Source organism: Petaurus breviceps, unplaced genomic scaffold (assembly GCF_028583685.1).
Source record: "Petaurus breviceps papuanus isolate PSGF00001 unplaced genomic scaffold, PetGlider_PUasm1.0 90769, whole genome shotgun sequence".
Lineage (NCBI taxonomy): Eukaryota > Metazoa > Chordata > Mammalia > Diprotodontia > Petauridae > Petaurus > Petaurus breviceps.
Genome location: NW_027187341.1, coordinates 1,129,621 through 1,146,015, shown reverse-complemented (window position 1 = coordinate 1,146,015; position 16,395 = coordinate 1,129,621). Strand labels below are relative to the sequence as shown.

The 16,395-nt window shown below is 33.0% G+C and overlaps 1 protein-coding gene across 2 annotated transcripts in view; it reads left to right on the top strand.

The window, feature by feature from the left end:
- Positions 1 to 16,395, top strand: part of TDRD3 (tudor domain containing 3) — a 204,400-nt gene that overhangs the window by 41,039 nt on the left and 146,966 nt on the right. For both annotated transcript variants that reach the window (XM_069068618.1, XM_069068617.1), the window contains exons 2-3: positions 3,929 to 4,013; positions 5,976 to 6,041. In XM_069068618.1, the coding sequence (XP_068924719.1) occupies positions 3,929 to 4,013; positions 5,976 to 6,041 (151 nt within the window). The remainder of the gene's footprint in view (positions 1 to 3,928; positions 4,014 to 5,975; positions 6,042 to 16,395) is intronic.

Below are 16,395 nucleotides of genomic sequence, written 5' to 3'. Positions count from 1 at the left end.
GGGGGGGGTTTCTCCATCAGTATTTGGTCTGGTGCATTTGTTTGGAATACTTGTTTGGAGCAGTGTTTCCTGCTATTTTTCCTAGATGACTCTGTTACCTCTCTCACTTATAATGTGCCTATGATACTCCCCCCCCCCCCATCTGTCGATCTTGTAAAGCCCAACTCAGATGTCAGTTCTTCTAGAAAGCTTTCTTTTGTAGACTTCACATGTCATTTTGCTTTAAAACTAATGCACTTAGCTATTTGTATTGATTTTTTATCCCTTTACCAGTTTATAAACCCCTTAAGAGTAGGTACCTTGATTATTCAAGATTAGATAGCCTAATATTTAGTGCAGTGTACATAATAGAGCTTTAAATGATTGTTGTATTGCTTAGTATTTTTCTTTTCCTTGGTTTTGTAACCATTTTGTACCCTTTCCTCAGTATAATTTGTTTATACTTGTTTAATATTTTTTTGCATATGCTGGATCTTTTTTCCTAAATTTTAAGCTCCACAATTCCAACACTCCTGTTTTTAATTATCTTTTTATATTCATTGACTGGCACAGCATCTTGAACATAAGTACTTAAGTAGTAGATGAATGAATAAATTCTATGTCCAAATCACTGTGCTAGGGATTAAAGAATATTCAGAGATAACTAAAACATGGTCTTTGTTTTCATGGACTTTACAGACTAATAAGATGGAGTTTCAGCCTTTGACTGTGGGACAGAGTAAAGGTAACTAGAACATATGTTGATTAAACCTGCTACTTTAATCTCAGTAGCACCCTGCTCTAATCAATTTTCCTAACAGACCACAGATTCTTGTATTCGCTGGTCATTTGCTGATCACCTTTCCTTCTTCTCAGTCTAACTTCTTCTTATCCACTATTTTAAAAAAAATCAAATTATCAGCCCATTGACATTTTCTCAACATTTTTCTTCTCTCTGAATATTGTTTTCGGTTCATTATCCAGTTAGATACTCTTACTCACATTCTTATTTTTACATTCATATTTTTTCTTAACATCAACTTCCATTATATTGTTTTTACCTCTTACCTTACATAGTTGCAAATTGAAATGTCCACAGTAAACCATGAATTTCTCCAATTAAAAAAAAATTCATCACCTTTCTGAAGATGAATCTCAGTGAATTTCCTAAAGTCTGGAAAGCCATAGACATAGACATACATCGAAGGCTTTTTAATTTGGAAAGACTAGCCAGAACTTGCATTGTGAGGAAATAGTCACCTCTACAGTGTTATGAGTTATTATTAGTGAAACCTAAAAAAATTAGAACTTGTTTTATTTTTAGTTTATAAAGCAAAATATTAATACAGTGCAATTCCCATATCTTCCTCCCCACCCCCTTCCTAAGAAGCACTTAAGAAGGGATTCCCGATATTTTTTTTCAAATAGCATGCTTTAAAGATGCTAAGGAAATTGCTCTCCCTGGTATGCATAGAGGTAATTTTACTCAGGGTGCTTATGAAAATGACACTTAAGAGAACTACTGTAGGGAAGAAGCAAAAGTAATAATCCTGGTTCAAAGATTAGTTGAGCTTAAAAAGTGCACATTAACAAGTGGTTTTGACTCCTTAGAGCAAGGATTCTTAACCTGGGGTCCATGAACTTATTAAAAAAACCACACACACACACAACATTTTGACAACTGCATTCCCATATAGTTTGTTTCCTTTGTAATTTTATTCTTTTTTTATCTTATGCATTCAAAAATTATTTTGGGAAGGGAATCATAGGTTTCACCAGACAGCCAAAGGCATTAAATGACACAAAAAAGGTAGAGTCCCTGCCTTAGAAGCAGCATACTGTAATACAAAATAATAAATACTTGATACAATGCTTGATACTGTATGTATTTTTTTCTTAGAGATGCTTAAAACTTTGCCAAACAAATATAACAGTGTATTAATAAATTTCCTCAGATAGCACTTGGTTAATCCTGTTATTATTAGTTGTTATGATTGCCATAGAATAATATACTCTATGCATTTTACTTTGGGGCAGGAGTCCTTAATCTTTTTTTGTGTCAAGGACTCTTTTGGTAGTCTCTTGATGCCTTTGAACTCCTCAGAATAACATCTTTTTTTTTCTTTATTAATTTGTTTGTTTACTTTTAGTTTACAAGATTCAGTTCCACAATTCCTTGAGTTTCAAATTTTCCCTCCCCCCCCCACCCCCCCCCCCCCATGGCAGCATACAATCAAGTATAGGATCTGCAAATATTTTTGCATTAGGCATTCAGGTAATAAAGAAGGATTGTATCAGATGGAATGAACAATGGGAAAGAGGAAACAAAACCAAACAAGAAAAAGAAAAAGATCAGGTAGTTTGCTTCAATCTGGATTCAAACTCAGTTCTTTCTAGTTCTTTCTCTGGATGTAGACATCTCTCTCCATCATCAGTCTTTTGGGGTTGACTTATAACCTCACATTGCTGAGAAGAGTCCAGTCTGTCAAAGTTGGTCGTCACACATACGTTGTGTCTGTAAATGTATACAAATAAATTTCTCCTGGTTCTACTCTTCTCACTCAGCATCAGTTTGTATAAGCCTCTCCAGGTAAATATGATGTCCATCTGCTTCTCGTTTCTTATAGCACAGTAGTATTCCATTAAATGCATATACTACAACTTGTTCAGCCTTCCCCAATTGATGGGCACACCTTTAATTTCCAATTCTTTGTCACCACAAAAAGAGCTGCTATAAATATTTTTGTACATATGGATCTTCCTCCCACTTCTGTGATCTCTTTGGGATACAACCCTAGAAGTGGTATTGCTGGGTCAAAGGGTATGAAATTATTTATAGCCCTTTGGGCACAATTCAAGATTGCTCTCCAGAATGGTTGGATCAGTTCACAACTCCACTAGCAATGCATTAATGTTCCAATTTTTCCACATCCTCTCCAGCATTTATCATTTTCCTGTTTTGTCATCTTAGCCAATCTGACGGGTGAGATGTGTTACCTCAGAGTTGTTTTGATTTGTATTTCTCTAATCAATAGTGATTTAGAGCATTTTTTCATACGCTTATAGAAAGCTTTAATTTCTTCCTCTTAGAACTGTCTGTTCATATCCTTTGACCATTTATCAATTGGGGAATGACTTGTATTCTTATAAATTCAACTCAATTCTCTGTATATTTTAGAAATGAGTCCTTTATCAGAGATGTAGGTTGTAAAAATTCTTTTCCAATTTTCCACTTCCCTCCTAATCTTGGTTACATTGGCTTTGTTTGTACAGAAGCTTTTCAATTTAATGTAATCAAAATTATCCATTTTGCATTTTATAATGCTCTCTAATTCTTGTTTGGTCATAAAGTCTTCCCCTCTCCACAAATCTGACAGGTAAACTCCTTGCTTTCCCAGATTGCTTACAGTATTAGCCTTTATACATAGATCATGCACCCATTTAGATTTGATTTTCGTATATGGTGTTAGATAATGGTCTATGCCCAGTTTCTGCCATACTGTATTCCAGTTTTCCCAGCAGTTTTTGTCAAATAGTGAGTTCTTATCCCAAAACCTGGGGTCTTAGGGCTTATCAAACAGTAGATTACTATAGTCATTGACTGCTGAGTCTCGTGTACCCAGTCTGTTCCTTTGATTCACTACTCTAGAATAATGCCTTTAAATACATAAAAATATAACATGTAGATGTATAAAGGAAACCAGTTATATTGAAGTAAAGACTTTTCCCCCTGTTCAAGTTCATGGGTGTCCAGAAATTTGTCCTATGAATCCCAGGTGAAGAACTTATGCTCTAGTGAATGAACAGAGTAAAACAGGAGATGTTTTTCTCTTTCATAGAATCAATTCATAATGGAATTTTTCCAGTAAAATGGACTGCAATATGGTTTTTATTTGGTTGTTTTAACTTAATTACTGCCATGTTTAAGCATTTTTGGTTTTTTTAACAGGTATCTTTCGGATGAAGGAATTGAAGCCTGCAAAAGTTCTCCTGACAAAGTCAATATAAATGACATCATCCTAATTGCCCTCAATGTAGGTTATATTTATAAATTTTTCTTATTAAAAAAAGATTTTTTCTGATTAACCTGCTTAATCCAAATACTGTATTTAGGAATAATGAATCAAAATACATAGGATTTTATGATATTAATAGCTAAAATTGATATAGTGCTTTAAAGTTTGCAAGGTGCTTTATAAATATTATCTCATTTGATGAAGAATGATTCTAGTTTTTTAATATGTCATTATTTAATTTGATATCTAACTCTTAAATCTCAGTATATCCAGATTCACCAGGAATTGATTGATGTTTCTTAAGCATATTTTATGTAGAATGCACTGACAAGAGGAAAATGTAGCCACTTAATTTTGAACCAGGTGATTAGTTACAGATGTTGTAACATTTATTATAGATAATATAATATGGGTTGAAACTAACTACATCAGTGCCATTTATTTGGAACTTATATTTAGAAGATATTCCAGGAAATGCCTCAAGATTTTTATTTCTTCTGAAAAGTTCTAGGATCTGAAAAGGAAATTTAAAGAATCTGTTCAATTTTAAGGACTTTACATTTGCCCTTGTTGGGATTATTTTTGCTGCATTTTCACCAGTAGTTAATCAGTAATGTTCCTATATCTTTGGGTCTTTATCTTTGTGCTTTCAAAAATCAAAAAGTGATAAATAAAATTTGGTAGCAAAATAATACATAAACATTAATTTTTATGAAACCTTTTTGCTTTTGATTTAAAAAAGGTATAGTAGAATTTCTGAATATAGAGGAGGGAACTGACTATATCATTAAAGTATATAAAAATTTTAAAAAATGGCAAAGGAAGGAAAGATAGGAAGATATTTATTCTTTTATTAATGATTTTAAAAGAATAAAATTCTGTTATTCTTGAGTCTTTATTTCATAGCATAGTAGCATTTATATTCATCCTTATCTTAGCTAAATATCCCATTCCCTCCCCCTTAAGAATTATTTTCTTTTATTCTGTATTTAATTCATATAGTAATTTCTATTCATCTTCTTCTAACTAATAATAAAAGCAATAAAAAGTAAATTATTGATGCATACTGTGTTCTCATTTTTAAGACATCTTATTTAGTTAACGAAATAATTTTAATTCCTGTAGTTTCTTCCTCCATCCCCATTTCCTCTATGTTCAATCCAATTCCCACTATTTTCTGAGGGTTTTACATTGCAAAAGAGGTCAAAACCAAAGAATGTTCATGATAAATACTATAGATAGAGGATTTTTTTTTTCACATTTACTATGCTGTGTATGTGCGGTGCTATCACATATGTCATAACATTGCATTTTCTTTTTGGGAATAGTCCTGCACCATTAATTACTGTTCACTATTTGTTTTTTTAATGGAGTGGTTTTTTTTTTCTCTTTTCATATAGGTGAAATTGTGTTTCCATAAGTTATTTAAAATTATGAAATATAATTGTATGATCATAATATCCCACTATAATAAATGCCTTGTTATTCCATAGGTTTTGTTCTGTGCTCTGTATACATAGTGGTAGGTGCTATATCTCTCAATCCAACATGATTTAGAATATAGATTTCATCCATTATTATTATGTGTGAATTTTACAATGGGTTTATTTGTAATTAAAAATAAAAAGTAACTATTTGAATTGCTAAACTGCTTGTGTGTAATATTTTGAATGAAATAATTAACTTTTAGAAAGCTTAAAGAGTAGAATTGTTTTCTGAAACTCTGATAGCTTTCTTGGAGAATATAAATTACAATCCTGTACAAAGATTTTTGGAATCTAGCTTTGTTTATCATAGTCAACCTTTTTGGTATATTTCATAGCTTTTCTGTGGAGAGAAGCTATTTCAGAAGATATACTCAATACATATTTATTTTCCCTTTGATCTATCATTTTATGAAGAAATTTAATCCTTTATTTATGACATAGGGTTTAACTTTACTTTTCAGATTCTATTTTAATGATATCCTTTTTATTTTAGACAGATTTGAGAACCATTGGCAAGAAATTCCTCCCCAGTGATATTAATGGCGGAAAGGTGGAAAAGGTAACCCAGAATGCTAAAAATATGTTTTTATTCTAATGGAGAGGATCCTGGGGATCACTTGAAGGATTTAGGCATGTTTAGCTTTTTCTCCACTCAAATCTTTATAACATTGCTTTCATACAGAAGAATTAGATATATTCTTTTGGTCTCAGAGATCAAATGTAGTCATTTTTGCAGGAAGTTGAAAAGTTTAATTTAAAAGGTGTTCTTTAAGCACAGTTTTGAAGGAAACAAGTTTGTGAGAGGTGGAGGTGAATGCCATGTATCTTCCAGGTATAGAGAACTGGCAGTTGCAGTGTGCTTTTGTGAGGAACAGCAGGGCCATTTTGGCAAGACTAGCATCTGGGAAAGGGTATAGCATATAATGAGGTTGAAAAGGTAGTTTTGGCATAGGTTGTAGAGGCCTTTAAAAGCCAAACAGAGAAGCTTTTATTTGATTCTAGAGGCAGTAGAGGGATCCTTTGGAATTTATTGTGTAGAGGGCTGACATGGTCAGATTTTAGTCAAATCCCTTTGGCAGCTGTGTGTTGGATGGATTAGAGAAGGGAGAAAATTAAATCAGGGAGACCAAGGAGGCTCTTGAAATAGTTCAAGTGAAAAAGTGATGAAAGCCTAAATTAGGGTGGTAATAGGGTGAATAATAAGAAGGAAATGGCTACAAGTGATATTATGGATGTTCGTTAAATTAACATGTGATATTATATATTATATTAGTTATTAGTGTCTTATTTTCCTACTAATCTATAAGGGCAGTTTCTTTACATCTTCTTGAATAATATGCTATGCACATAAGTACTAAATGTTTGTTAAATGAATAAATTAAAAAATGCTAATAAATATACATTGTGCCTTTTATTTTTGATTGATCTATCATCAGATCTCTTATTTGTGAATGTAACAGTATAAGAAAGTAAGAAAATAGAAGAGAATATTGGAGTAAAGCTATTAGTGTATTGGAAATGATGTCCTTTCTACTCTTTTCCTACTTTGGAAAACTGAAAATCTTTTTTTTAATTGTAGTCTTGCCTTTTTTCCCTTTTTAACTGCATCTCATATTGTTATACCAATAAAATCCTCTCATTTATGTATCTTAAATATACTTACTAATGTACTTACTCTCTTTTTCCATTAGAGCATAAAGTCTTTGAGGCTAGGGGTTGCTTTTTATTTTCCTTTATATCTCCAGACTAGTGCCTGACACACCATGAGTGCTTAGTGAATGCTTATTGATTCATTGATTTTTCTATTTTATTTTTATGTCATTTGAACATTTTTGCAAAACAATTCCAACTAAAAACTTCCACACATGCTATTGTTTATATATTGAACTTTAGAATTTAGCTATCATCAATGAAGAAATTATTAAAGGTAGGATAGGAATATTTTATTAGTATAGGTGAGACTAGAGAATTCCTTTCACTATGTTGAGGTATTTCTAAATGAAGAAATTGAATCTCAGAGAGATGAATTGACTTGCCCAGAGTCACTGAGCTAATAAAAACTAAGCCAGACTATGACCCACATCTTTTGACTCTTCCCAAAGCTCCATGCTGCTTTTGTGTATCACTGTTTACAAAGAATATTCTTATGTTTGTGTAGTATGATAGAGGTGTAGGCTGGCACTTATTCAGGTCATAAATTTAGTTACCTTCGGCACTGAGAAGCCAAGCTAACCTACCCAGGGTCCTACAGCCAGTATGTGCCAGAGGGGAGACTTGAATCTGGTCTTCTAGTGCTTTGACACTAAAGCTAGCTATCCATTATGCCATACTGCCTCTCAGTGTTACATTTCAGTAAAATATGATGGTATTTCTAACTTATGGTAAGCATTTCTAAGCATTTCATTTTGTGGTGTTATATCTTATGCATAGTTTCTTTATCATTTCTGTACTTAAACCAAAGAAGTTACTGCACCTTTAGGCTTAGAGGGATGGAGGGAAAGGTTAGATGGGGTGTCTTATAAGTTGTTTGGCTTTAATTTGTACCAAAGAGACTGCTGTGGTGGAGCATGTATTTAGTTCCCATATTCTAAAATGTTTATTTCCCACAGAAAGGTTGATTGAACTTGGAAGATACTTTGAGAAGTCATCTAACCTGTTATTTGAATTTCAGGCACATAAGAACATAACCTGTCATTAAAGATACCCAGAGAAATTTGACAGAATTCCTTATATTGCAGTTTGAAATATATTATCTGTTTTATTTTTGGGGAAGATGAAGAGCAGCAGGTTATTTTTCTTTATATAATAATCCTTCATATACTTTGAGACTGATAATTCTCTCCATCTTCCAAACATTTTCTTTTCTAAATTAATTAAACCTAGCTCCTTGAACTTGAACTTATATTTATTTTGGAGCCTTTTATTCATATTCCCTTCTCTTTAAAGTTCACTCCACATTCTCAGCATTTCTGACAGATTATGGACTTTCTCAGCATACTAATCTAGGGAAGGTATAACTGTGATTAATTATATCTATTATATTCAATAATCAAAGTACTGCTATCAGTCTGGTTCATCTGTGCCAAACTTTATCCTTCTAAATGCCCTTTGTATTGCTAAATTTAAGTGGCAACTTTTGAAACCTCAGTTTCCTCATTTGTAAAATGAGTAAAACATTTGAAATACCTACCTTGATGTGCTTTTGCAAAAAACACACACACAAAACCCTAAAAATCACACACACACACACATATATCAGTATTATTATTAACTTGAAGTTATCAGGTAATACAAAAATGAGGATCCATGACTCAAACTGAACTGAAAAAAATTGAAGCTATTGGCCATGAGCTCCCTCTTCTTTCCTCCTCAGCTCGCATCACCTGGATACTTCTACCACTCTCTTCCTCCTTCACCACTATGTCACATGATGAGAAGGACCTTTTTCTTGCTAAGGCTTAGTCTTCTACATACCCAAGCATCTCATTCTGTCCTGTAATCTCCGATAGATAGGCTCCTCTATCATCCCCATTCTCTTACTTATCTTTAGTCTTTCCTTTTCTACTGGCTGCTTTCCTGCTACAACCTAAAAACATGTCCATGGCTATTCTATCCTCAAAACATTCATTTGATCCATCTAACCTGCTCATTATCATAGCATATTTTCCCTTGTCTTTTGTGGCTAAACTCTCTGCGAAGGCTGTCTATAAGAGGTGCCTCCACTTCCTTTCCTCTCACTCTCTTCTTAACTTCCTATAGTCTATCTTCAGACCTCATCGTTCAACTGAAACTGCTCTCTTCAAAGTTATTAATAATCTTTTAATTGCCAAATCTGATGGTCTTTTCTTAATTCTCATTCTTCTTTACCTCTCTGCAGCCTTTAACACTGCTAAACATCTTCTTCTTCCTGATACTCTTATACCTAAATTTTTGTAATACTTTTCTCATATTGTTCCCTGACAACCTGTCTTACTACTCCTTAATTTTCTTTTCTAGAATTTCATATGGGTCATGCTCACCAAATGTGATTGTCTCCCAAGACTCTGTCCTGGGGCCTTTTTTCCCTCTGTACTATTTCATTTAGTTAATACCTCAGCTCCCTTAGATTGAATTTATCAACTATGTGCTGATGATTCTGAAATCTACTTTTCTAGCCCTAACCTCTCTGCTGACCTCCAGTGTTGCATCTCCAGTTGCTATTAAACATCTCAAAATGGATGTCCCGTAGACATGTTAAACTCAACTTACTCAAAACTGAACTCATTTTTCTCAAACTTTTCCCCATTCCAAACTTACCTGTTACTGTTGAGAGTACCACCATTTTCCTAGTTACCCTGGCCTGTAACTTAGGTGTTATTCTCAGTTACTCTCTCTAATTTACCTCCCATATACAATCTGTTGCTACAGCCTATTGATTTTAACTTCATAACATCTCTCACATATGTCCTTTCTCTTCTCTGACATTGCCACTACCTTGGTGCTAGCCCTCATCACCTCATGTCTAGACTATCATAGTAGACTGTTGTTTGGTTAGCCTGCTTCAAGTCTCTTCCCATGGTAGTCTATGTCCACTCAATTGTCAAAATTGATCTTAAATCTCAGGATTGACCATGTTGCCCTACCTAATCAGGAAACTCCAGTGGCTATCTTTAACCTCCAGGATCAAATATAAAATTCTTTCTTTGCTATTGGAAGGCCTCCATAACTTCTAGACTGCTTTCTAGTGTTCTCACTCTTTACCCTCTACCCCAGGTTGTCCCCACATACTCTTTGATCCAGTGACACTGACCTCCTTGCTGTTCCTTGCACAAGATACTCCTTATCCTGATTCTGGACATTTTTATTGGCAGTTTCTCATGTAGGGAATGTTCTCCTTCCATATTTCTGCTTACTGGATTCCCTGGCTTTTTTTAAACTCCAGCTAAAATTCCACCTTCTTCAAGGAGTCTTTCCTTTTCTATCTTAATTTTAGTGCCTTCTCTGTTTTAATTATTTCCAGTTTTGCTTATTTGTTCATAATTGTGTATTGATTTCCCGATTAGATTGTGAGCTCCTGGAGGGTAGGGACTGTTTCCTGTTTTTCTTTATATCTCTGGCACTTAGCACAGTGCCTGGCATGTAGTAGACATTTAATAAATGTTTACTGACTGACTAAATAAATACTTTTTAGCTAGGTGGAGCTTACATCCTTAAAAAGCAGTCCATTCTATTGATCATATAGATTTAATTTATAGTAAATTTTTCCTTATGGAACCAAAATCCATAACCCTTTTACTCTAGTTCTTCCCTCTAAAATCATACTGAAGAAAGTTGTTCACTCTTCCATATAATTCCCTTTTGTATACTTGAATGCAGCTATCATGTTTCTTGTCTTCTTACCAGTTACAATGGTTACAATGAAGGTATATTTGTATTTTTCTTTTATCGTCTACAACATGAGAAACCATTAAGTTGCTGAATTTAAAAAAACTCATCAAGTTTCATATTTAAATGTTCTAAAAAGAGATCTAGATAGATGGAATATTATTCATAGGAGAACATTTGAATATGATGATAAGCATAGTAAAAAAACTTAAGACTGACAACTTAGGATGCTGTAGTATTTGCTTTATGAATTTATAGTTTTATTTAATACAGGGATTCTTAAACTTTTTGTTATCTTAAGCAATCTGATAAAGCCTATAGACATTTTCTCAGAATAATCTTTTTAAATGCACAACACAAAACAGAAACCAATTACATTGAAATAGTTACAAAATATTTTTTTAGAAGTTCATGTTAAGAATCCTTGACTTAAGGTATAAAAAGCATGAAACAATGCCAAGTGACCACAAATGAGTAATAAGAAGCCTGAGTCATGATACTGAATTATGTTACTTTAAAAAATTATATTCAACATTTTTATATTATTGTTTTCATAGCAGTGTGTCCTAATCAAGGTGAACTGTTATTTGTATTTTAAAAAAGGATTTTATCTGAAAGTATTTTATGACCAAAAGAGAGTGTGAACAAATTTGGGAATTTAAGTTATTTAAAAAAATCCTCACAGTAAGGATACTTAGTCTGCTTGTGTAAGACTTGCCCTACACTGCTAATATGGACCTAGATTCTTTATGGGAAATTAGTGTAACATATCTGTCGTGTTCAGAGTATGAGCATTACCAGTGTGAACCACAAGATGGCTTTGCTGTCTTAAAATGAAAAATAGTACACTTAGTCTAAAGATATTTTTTTGTGAATTTGTTTAAAGAAGTCACAAAAAAAATTCTTATATACTTTAGAGAAGGTTCTATGAATTTAAGTTACAACAAATTTCTGTTTATTCCTTGTATCAGATAGCATGCTTTCTCTAGTTTTCATTTTAATGAAATGTTGAATATGTTTTCAGTATATTAATATTGTTGAGCATTAACAAGTTGTAAGTACCAATTAATTTAATTACCAATAATTATTAGTAGCACTTATATGTAGTTTTAAAGTATATATTTTTATATAAAGTATATATATTTTTATAATAGATGCTCAATATTTTGTTGATCAAAATTTTGAAAACTAACTTTCAAAAAGTAACTTGCAGATTTTTAATTAAAGGATATATTAAAAAACTTATGCCTTTTAAAAAAATAGCATTTTACCATTGACAAAGCACCTTCCATATATTTTTTTCATTTTCACACCAGTGCTGTGATATGTATAATAGGTAACAATTGTCTTCATTTAAGAGACAGGGAAACTGGCCTCTGACCACAGTTATTAAATGACAGAGGCAGAATCAGGAGCCAGATTTTTCTAACTCCAAATCTCTTACTATACTGTGATGCCTCTCAGTTGGAAAAGACTATGCCACTGTTTGGGATTCCCGCATTATTTCTTCCCATTTTAGTAGTTGTACCATCCTAATATGTATTTTGCTTGAGAATGTTGCTGCCTTTTAAAAAACTTTTCTGGAGTTAGAGACTTTGCAAAGACCCCAAAATCATATTGTCTGTTCTCAGTACTTGATATAATTGTACATTCTTAAAATTGTAAGGGTCAGGGACATCCATGATTTCTTTCAGTAAGTATTTTTCATCACCTCATTAATTTTAGAGTAAAAAAATTTCTTTGTCTTGATTAGCCTCTTGAAACTTCTTCAAACCTTTTTTCAAAAAATATTTCCCTAATACTTACCTGCTTGCTCCTTGACTCCTGTTTATTATTTACTGCATCAGTCTCCTGTCTTATTCTAATGGAGTTATAAATCAGCAAAGAGAGTAAGTAGTAGGGTAAATAAGCAAGAGGGGAAGAGTAAAGAAGGGTGGCAACTGCTGATTGGCAGAAATGGCTAGACCATTTTTGCTACTGAGATGTCTCCCTAATGCTGATGTAATCTTAAAACATTTGCTGATATATCACTGTGATTGACTTGATGATATTAGCTGCTTGTTTTCTCTGAAGTCTGGGTATAAAAGGTTAAGTGAATCCAGAGTAATTCATGAGATCCACAGAACCTCATATTTCATAATTTAATGAATTCCAAATTATGTCTAATGATGCTAAGTTATTAGGATACAAAAACAACAAAGCAGTCCATACTATTATGTACCTTACAGTTTCAGTGGCATCTATACATAACACATTACAGCCCTTTAATTTCTGTAGAGTTGGCTCTAGTCAAAATTCCTTCTGTTTCTACTCATGAACTTATAAATAATGCTAATTGCTTCTCACAATTATTTCTTGCTTACAGTTGAATTTGTTTTCTGAACTGAGAAATTACTTTCCCTTGCCTTCTTGAAGGTAGTCACCATATTTACTGTTATTTGTAATTTTCTATGTAAGCATAGAATAATGCATATTTATACACACAAGATTTTTATTTGATTATTATCATCCTGATTAATATACAGAAGTCTAATATAATACTTCATTAGATTTGTGATCTTATTAATGTGGATAGTGTAGACAACTGTGCCCTTTCTTCCTGAGTGATTCCTGCTCGTATTGTCTTGTGCTTTCTGCAAAGATGATCTATACAAAGTACAGGGGTCCTTCCTCTGAATGTTTTCCAATCTGTGGACCAGTGTGGTCCATTTATTATCCCTTAATACTATTACAAACCTCTCTTTTTTCTTTTCTATCATAGATTTAAAATCTAATCCTGTTTAAACCAGGGGATAAAGGCTGGACCTGTAATTTTGTTATTGAAAACTTCCAAGTGAGAAAATGCCTTCTGTCAATTACGTCAACATATTCTCTGCAATTTGTAGTCTTTTATGAAGTTGTGTAGGGCATCAGCTCCTGAAGTGTGGTCTAGGGAGCCCTGGTGTTGCCTTTTAGCGTATTTATAAGTTCAAAATTATTATCATAATACAAAGATGTTTAAATTTGTAATATAGTAAATATCAATAGATTTAACCAACATTTAAAAAAACTCTCTGGGTGAAGGGGGATCCTAATTATAGATCATCTAATAAAATCCCCTCATTTTATAGAAAAGGAAAATGAGGCCTGAGGTCACAGAATCTGTCCAAGATCACAGAAATATTAATGCCAAGCTGGGATTTGACCCCTTGTCCTCTGACTCCAAATCTAGTACTCTTTTTTACTCTATTCTGTCTTCTATTTAAAGTTGTGGAGGACCCAGAGAATAGTGGAAACATATGTAGTTGTCCAAAACAGGCTATATAGCACATTTCCAGTAATGACCTGTACAAGTTATGTTAGGATATCATTAAGGAAATGTATTCTTAGAAAAGGCCAGAGGAGACAGTTTTCTGATGACAGTGAGGGAGAACAGATGAATAGCCAAAATAATACACTGGTATGTGCAAATATAAAAAAACCCTAGATAAAGACCTCCAAAATGTTCAATGGATTATTTGTGGAGGATTTATTGAACAACACGGGCAAGAATCACATTGGATGAGAACGCATACATGGCTTGTCATCTTTCCTTATGAAGAATTCACCCATTTTGATAAGATGGTAGATTTATTGAAAGCTGCTGAAAGTAAGCCAGGCCAAAACTTCTTTGGTCTCTGGAATTACATTAATAAGATAATATTGCATACCGATGAAGGTCAAACATTATATGTTAGATTAGATACTTTGGGAACCATAGTATTTTATAAGTTAATTATTCCATAAGTTAATTATGGAAGAATCATAGAAAGTTCATGTCACATACTGAGGCCTAAGTGAACTATATTCTTCTGTTTAGTGGAAGGGTTCATGGAGGAGATTTGTTTGTAAGTATCTTTAAAATGAAAGACAGAAAGTAAATTTGAGTTCAGTAATGAAGAACATGCTTATAATGTATTTTGGCCTAGATAAGGGTAGAATATTGAGCAAATTAGCCTGGAAATAGTAAGAAGAATAAGAAATGTAAAAGTAGTACTTACATCATATAGTATTTCGAATATAACAATACATAAACATAATTTCATATGATTTGCTATTTCATGAATGTTAGTTTTCTCTTCCTAGCAATGTTGTAAACTCCTTGAGGATGGCGGTAACAGTTTTCTACACTTTCTGCTTATAATTCTTAGCATAGACTTGTACCTGTTTTAAATGCTTAATAAAAACTTGTTGACTGATTTTATTCTTTTGTGAAGGATATTGTAGAAAGTGAGAGTTTGGCTTTGTAAAACAGGAACCTTCAATGGGATCCTAGGAACAAGAATGATACGTTTTCCTACTTCCTGAATCCTCACCACTCCCATGCCCTTCTCCCTTCCCCCCCCAAAAAAAGGTCAGAAAAGATGGTAGGGGAAATAAAAGCTTCTTGTAGGTCCAGAAAAGCCTGTAAGAGTTCAAACGGACCTATGTAGTTGAAGTTGTATGAGTAAAAATAGAAAGCAAGATGATTATTTTAGTTATTGTTATCTTCAACTTAGTTTTAGTTAACTTGTGGTTTGTATAATATTACTAATGAAGGCAATATGTCATTCTACTTTGAGAAACATAATGGAAATGAAATGGTTTATTTTCAAAATCATTACAGAAATTCTTTATGATTTATATATTAATAGGTAATTATGTATGCTAAGACCATGCACATGCAAATAAGAAATAAATATAAACATAGACAAGTTTGAGAAATATTCACCTTATCAAATAGCTGTCATTTCAGCTAATTACATTTTTGGCCCCTTTATATGACAGTGCCTATTTCAATAAGCTTGGTTAAGAAAAAAAATAAAATAAAAAAATAAAAATAAAATAAATAAAAAATAATTTTTTTTTTCAGGAAATTCATCAGGATTTATAGAAAGAATTGTGAAGGCTAGATTGGAAAAAGATCTCACACATACAGAGATATTCGAGAAACCCTGAATAAATGACAGATCATTCAGCATAAATTTAAAGGGGATGTAGGATATATTCCATTTGAATGATGGACATTTAAATTTTGGAATCTCAAACAGAATTCTGCAAAATTCTCCCCACTCCCTCAAACCTTCCCATGGGACCTTCCAAATGCCCAAACTTGATTGTGGAAGAGCACAGCCAATAACATGACTTTTCTTAAGATGAAAAACCCATTCATATTTCTCTTTCCTTGACATTTGGATGAGTAAAAATGTTATTTACTCGCATGTTTGTTTGCATGTAATTACATCATCTTCATCATCATAATCATTGTCACTAGCATGATTATTGTTCCTGGGTTGTGACTGAAGTCTCTAAGACATAGAAAACTCATTAACATGGATATCACCTCCACTGATTCCCTACTGGCCAATCTTTTTGTATTGTATAGTGTAAGAGAGTTGCCCAGGGTATGAAGTGGCTAAGTAATTTCTCATGAGGTTACATAACCAGAATGATTCCAGGGTCAGATTTGAACCCAAGTGTTCCTGACTCTAAGACCCACCTACCATCCACAAAACCATGTTGTTCTCTCATTGCTGCATCATAGAAACACA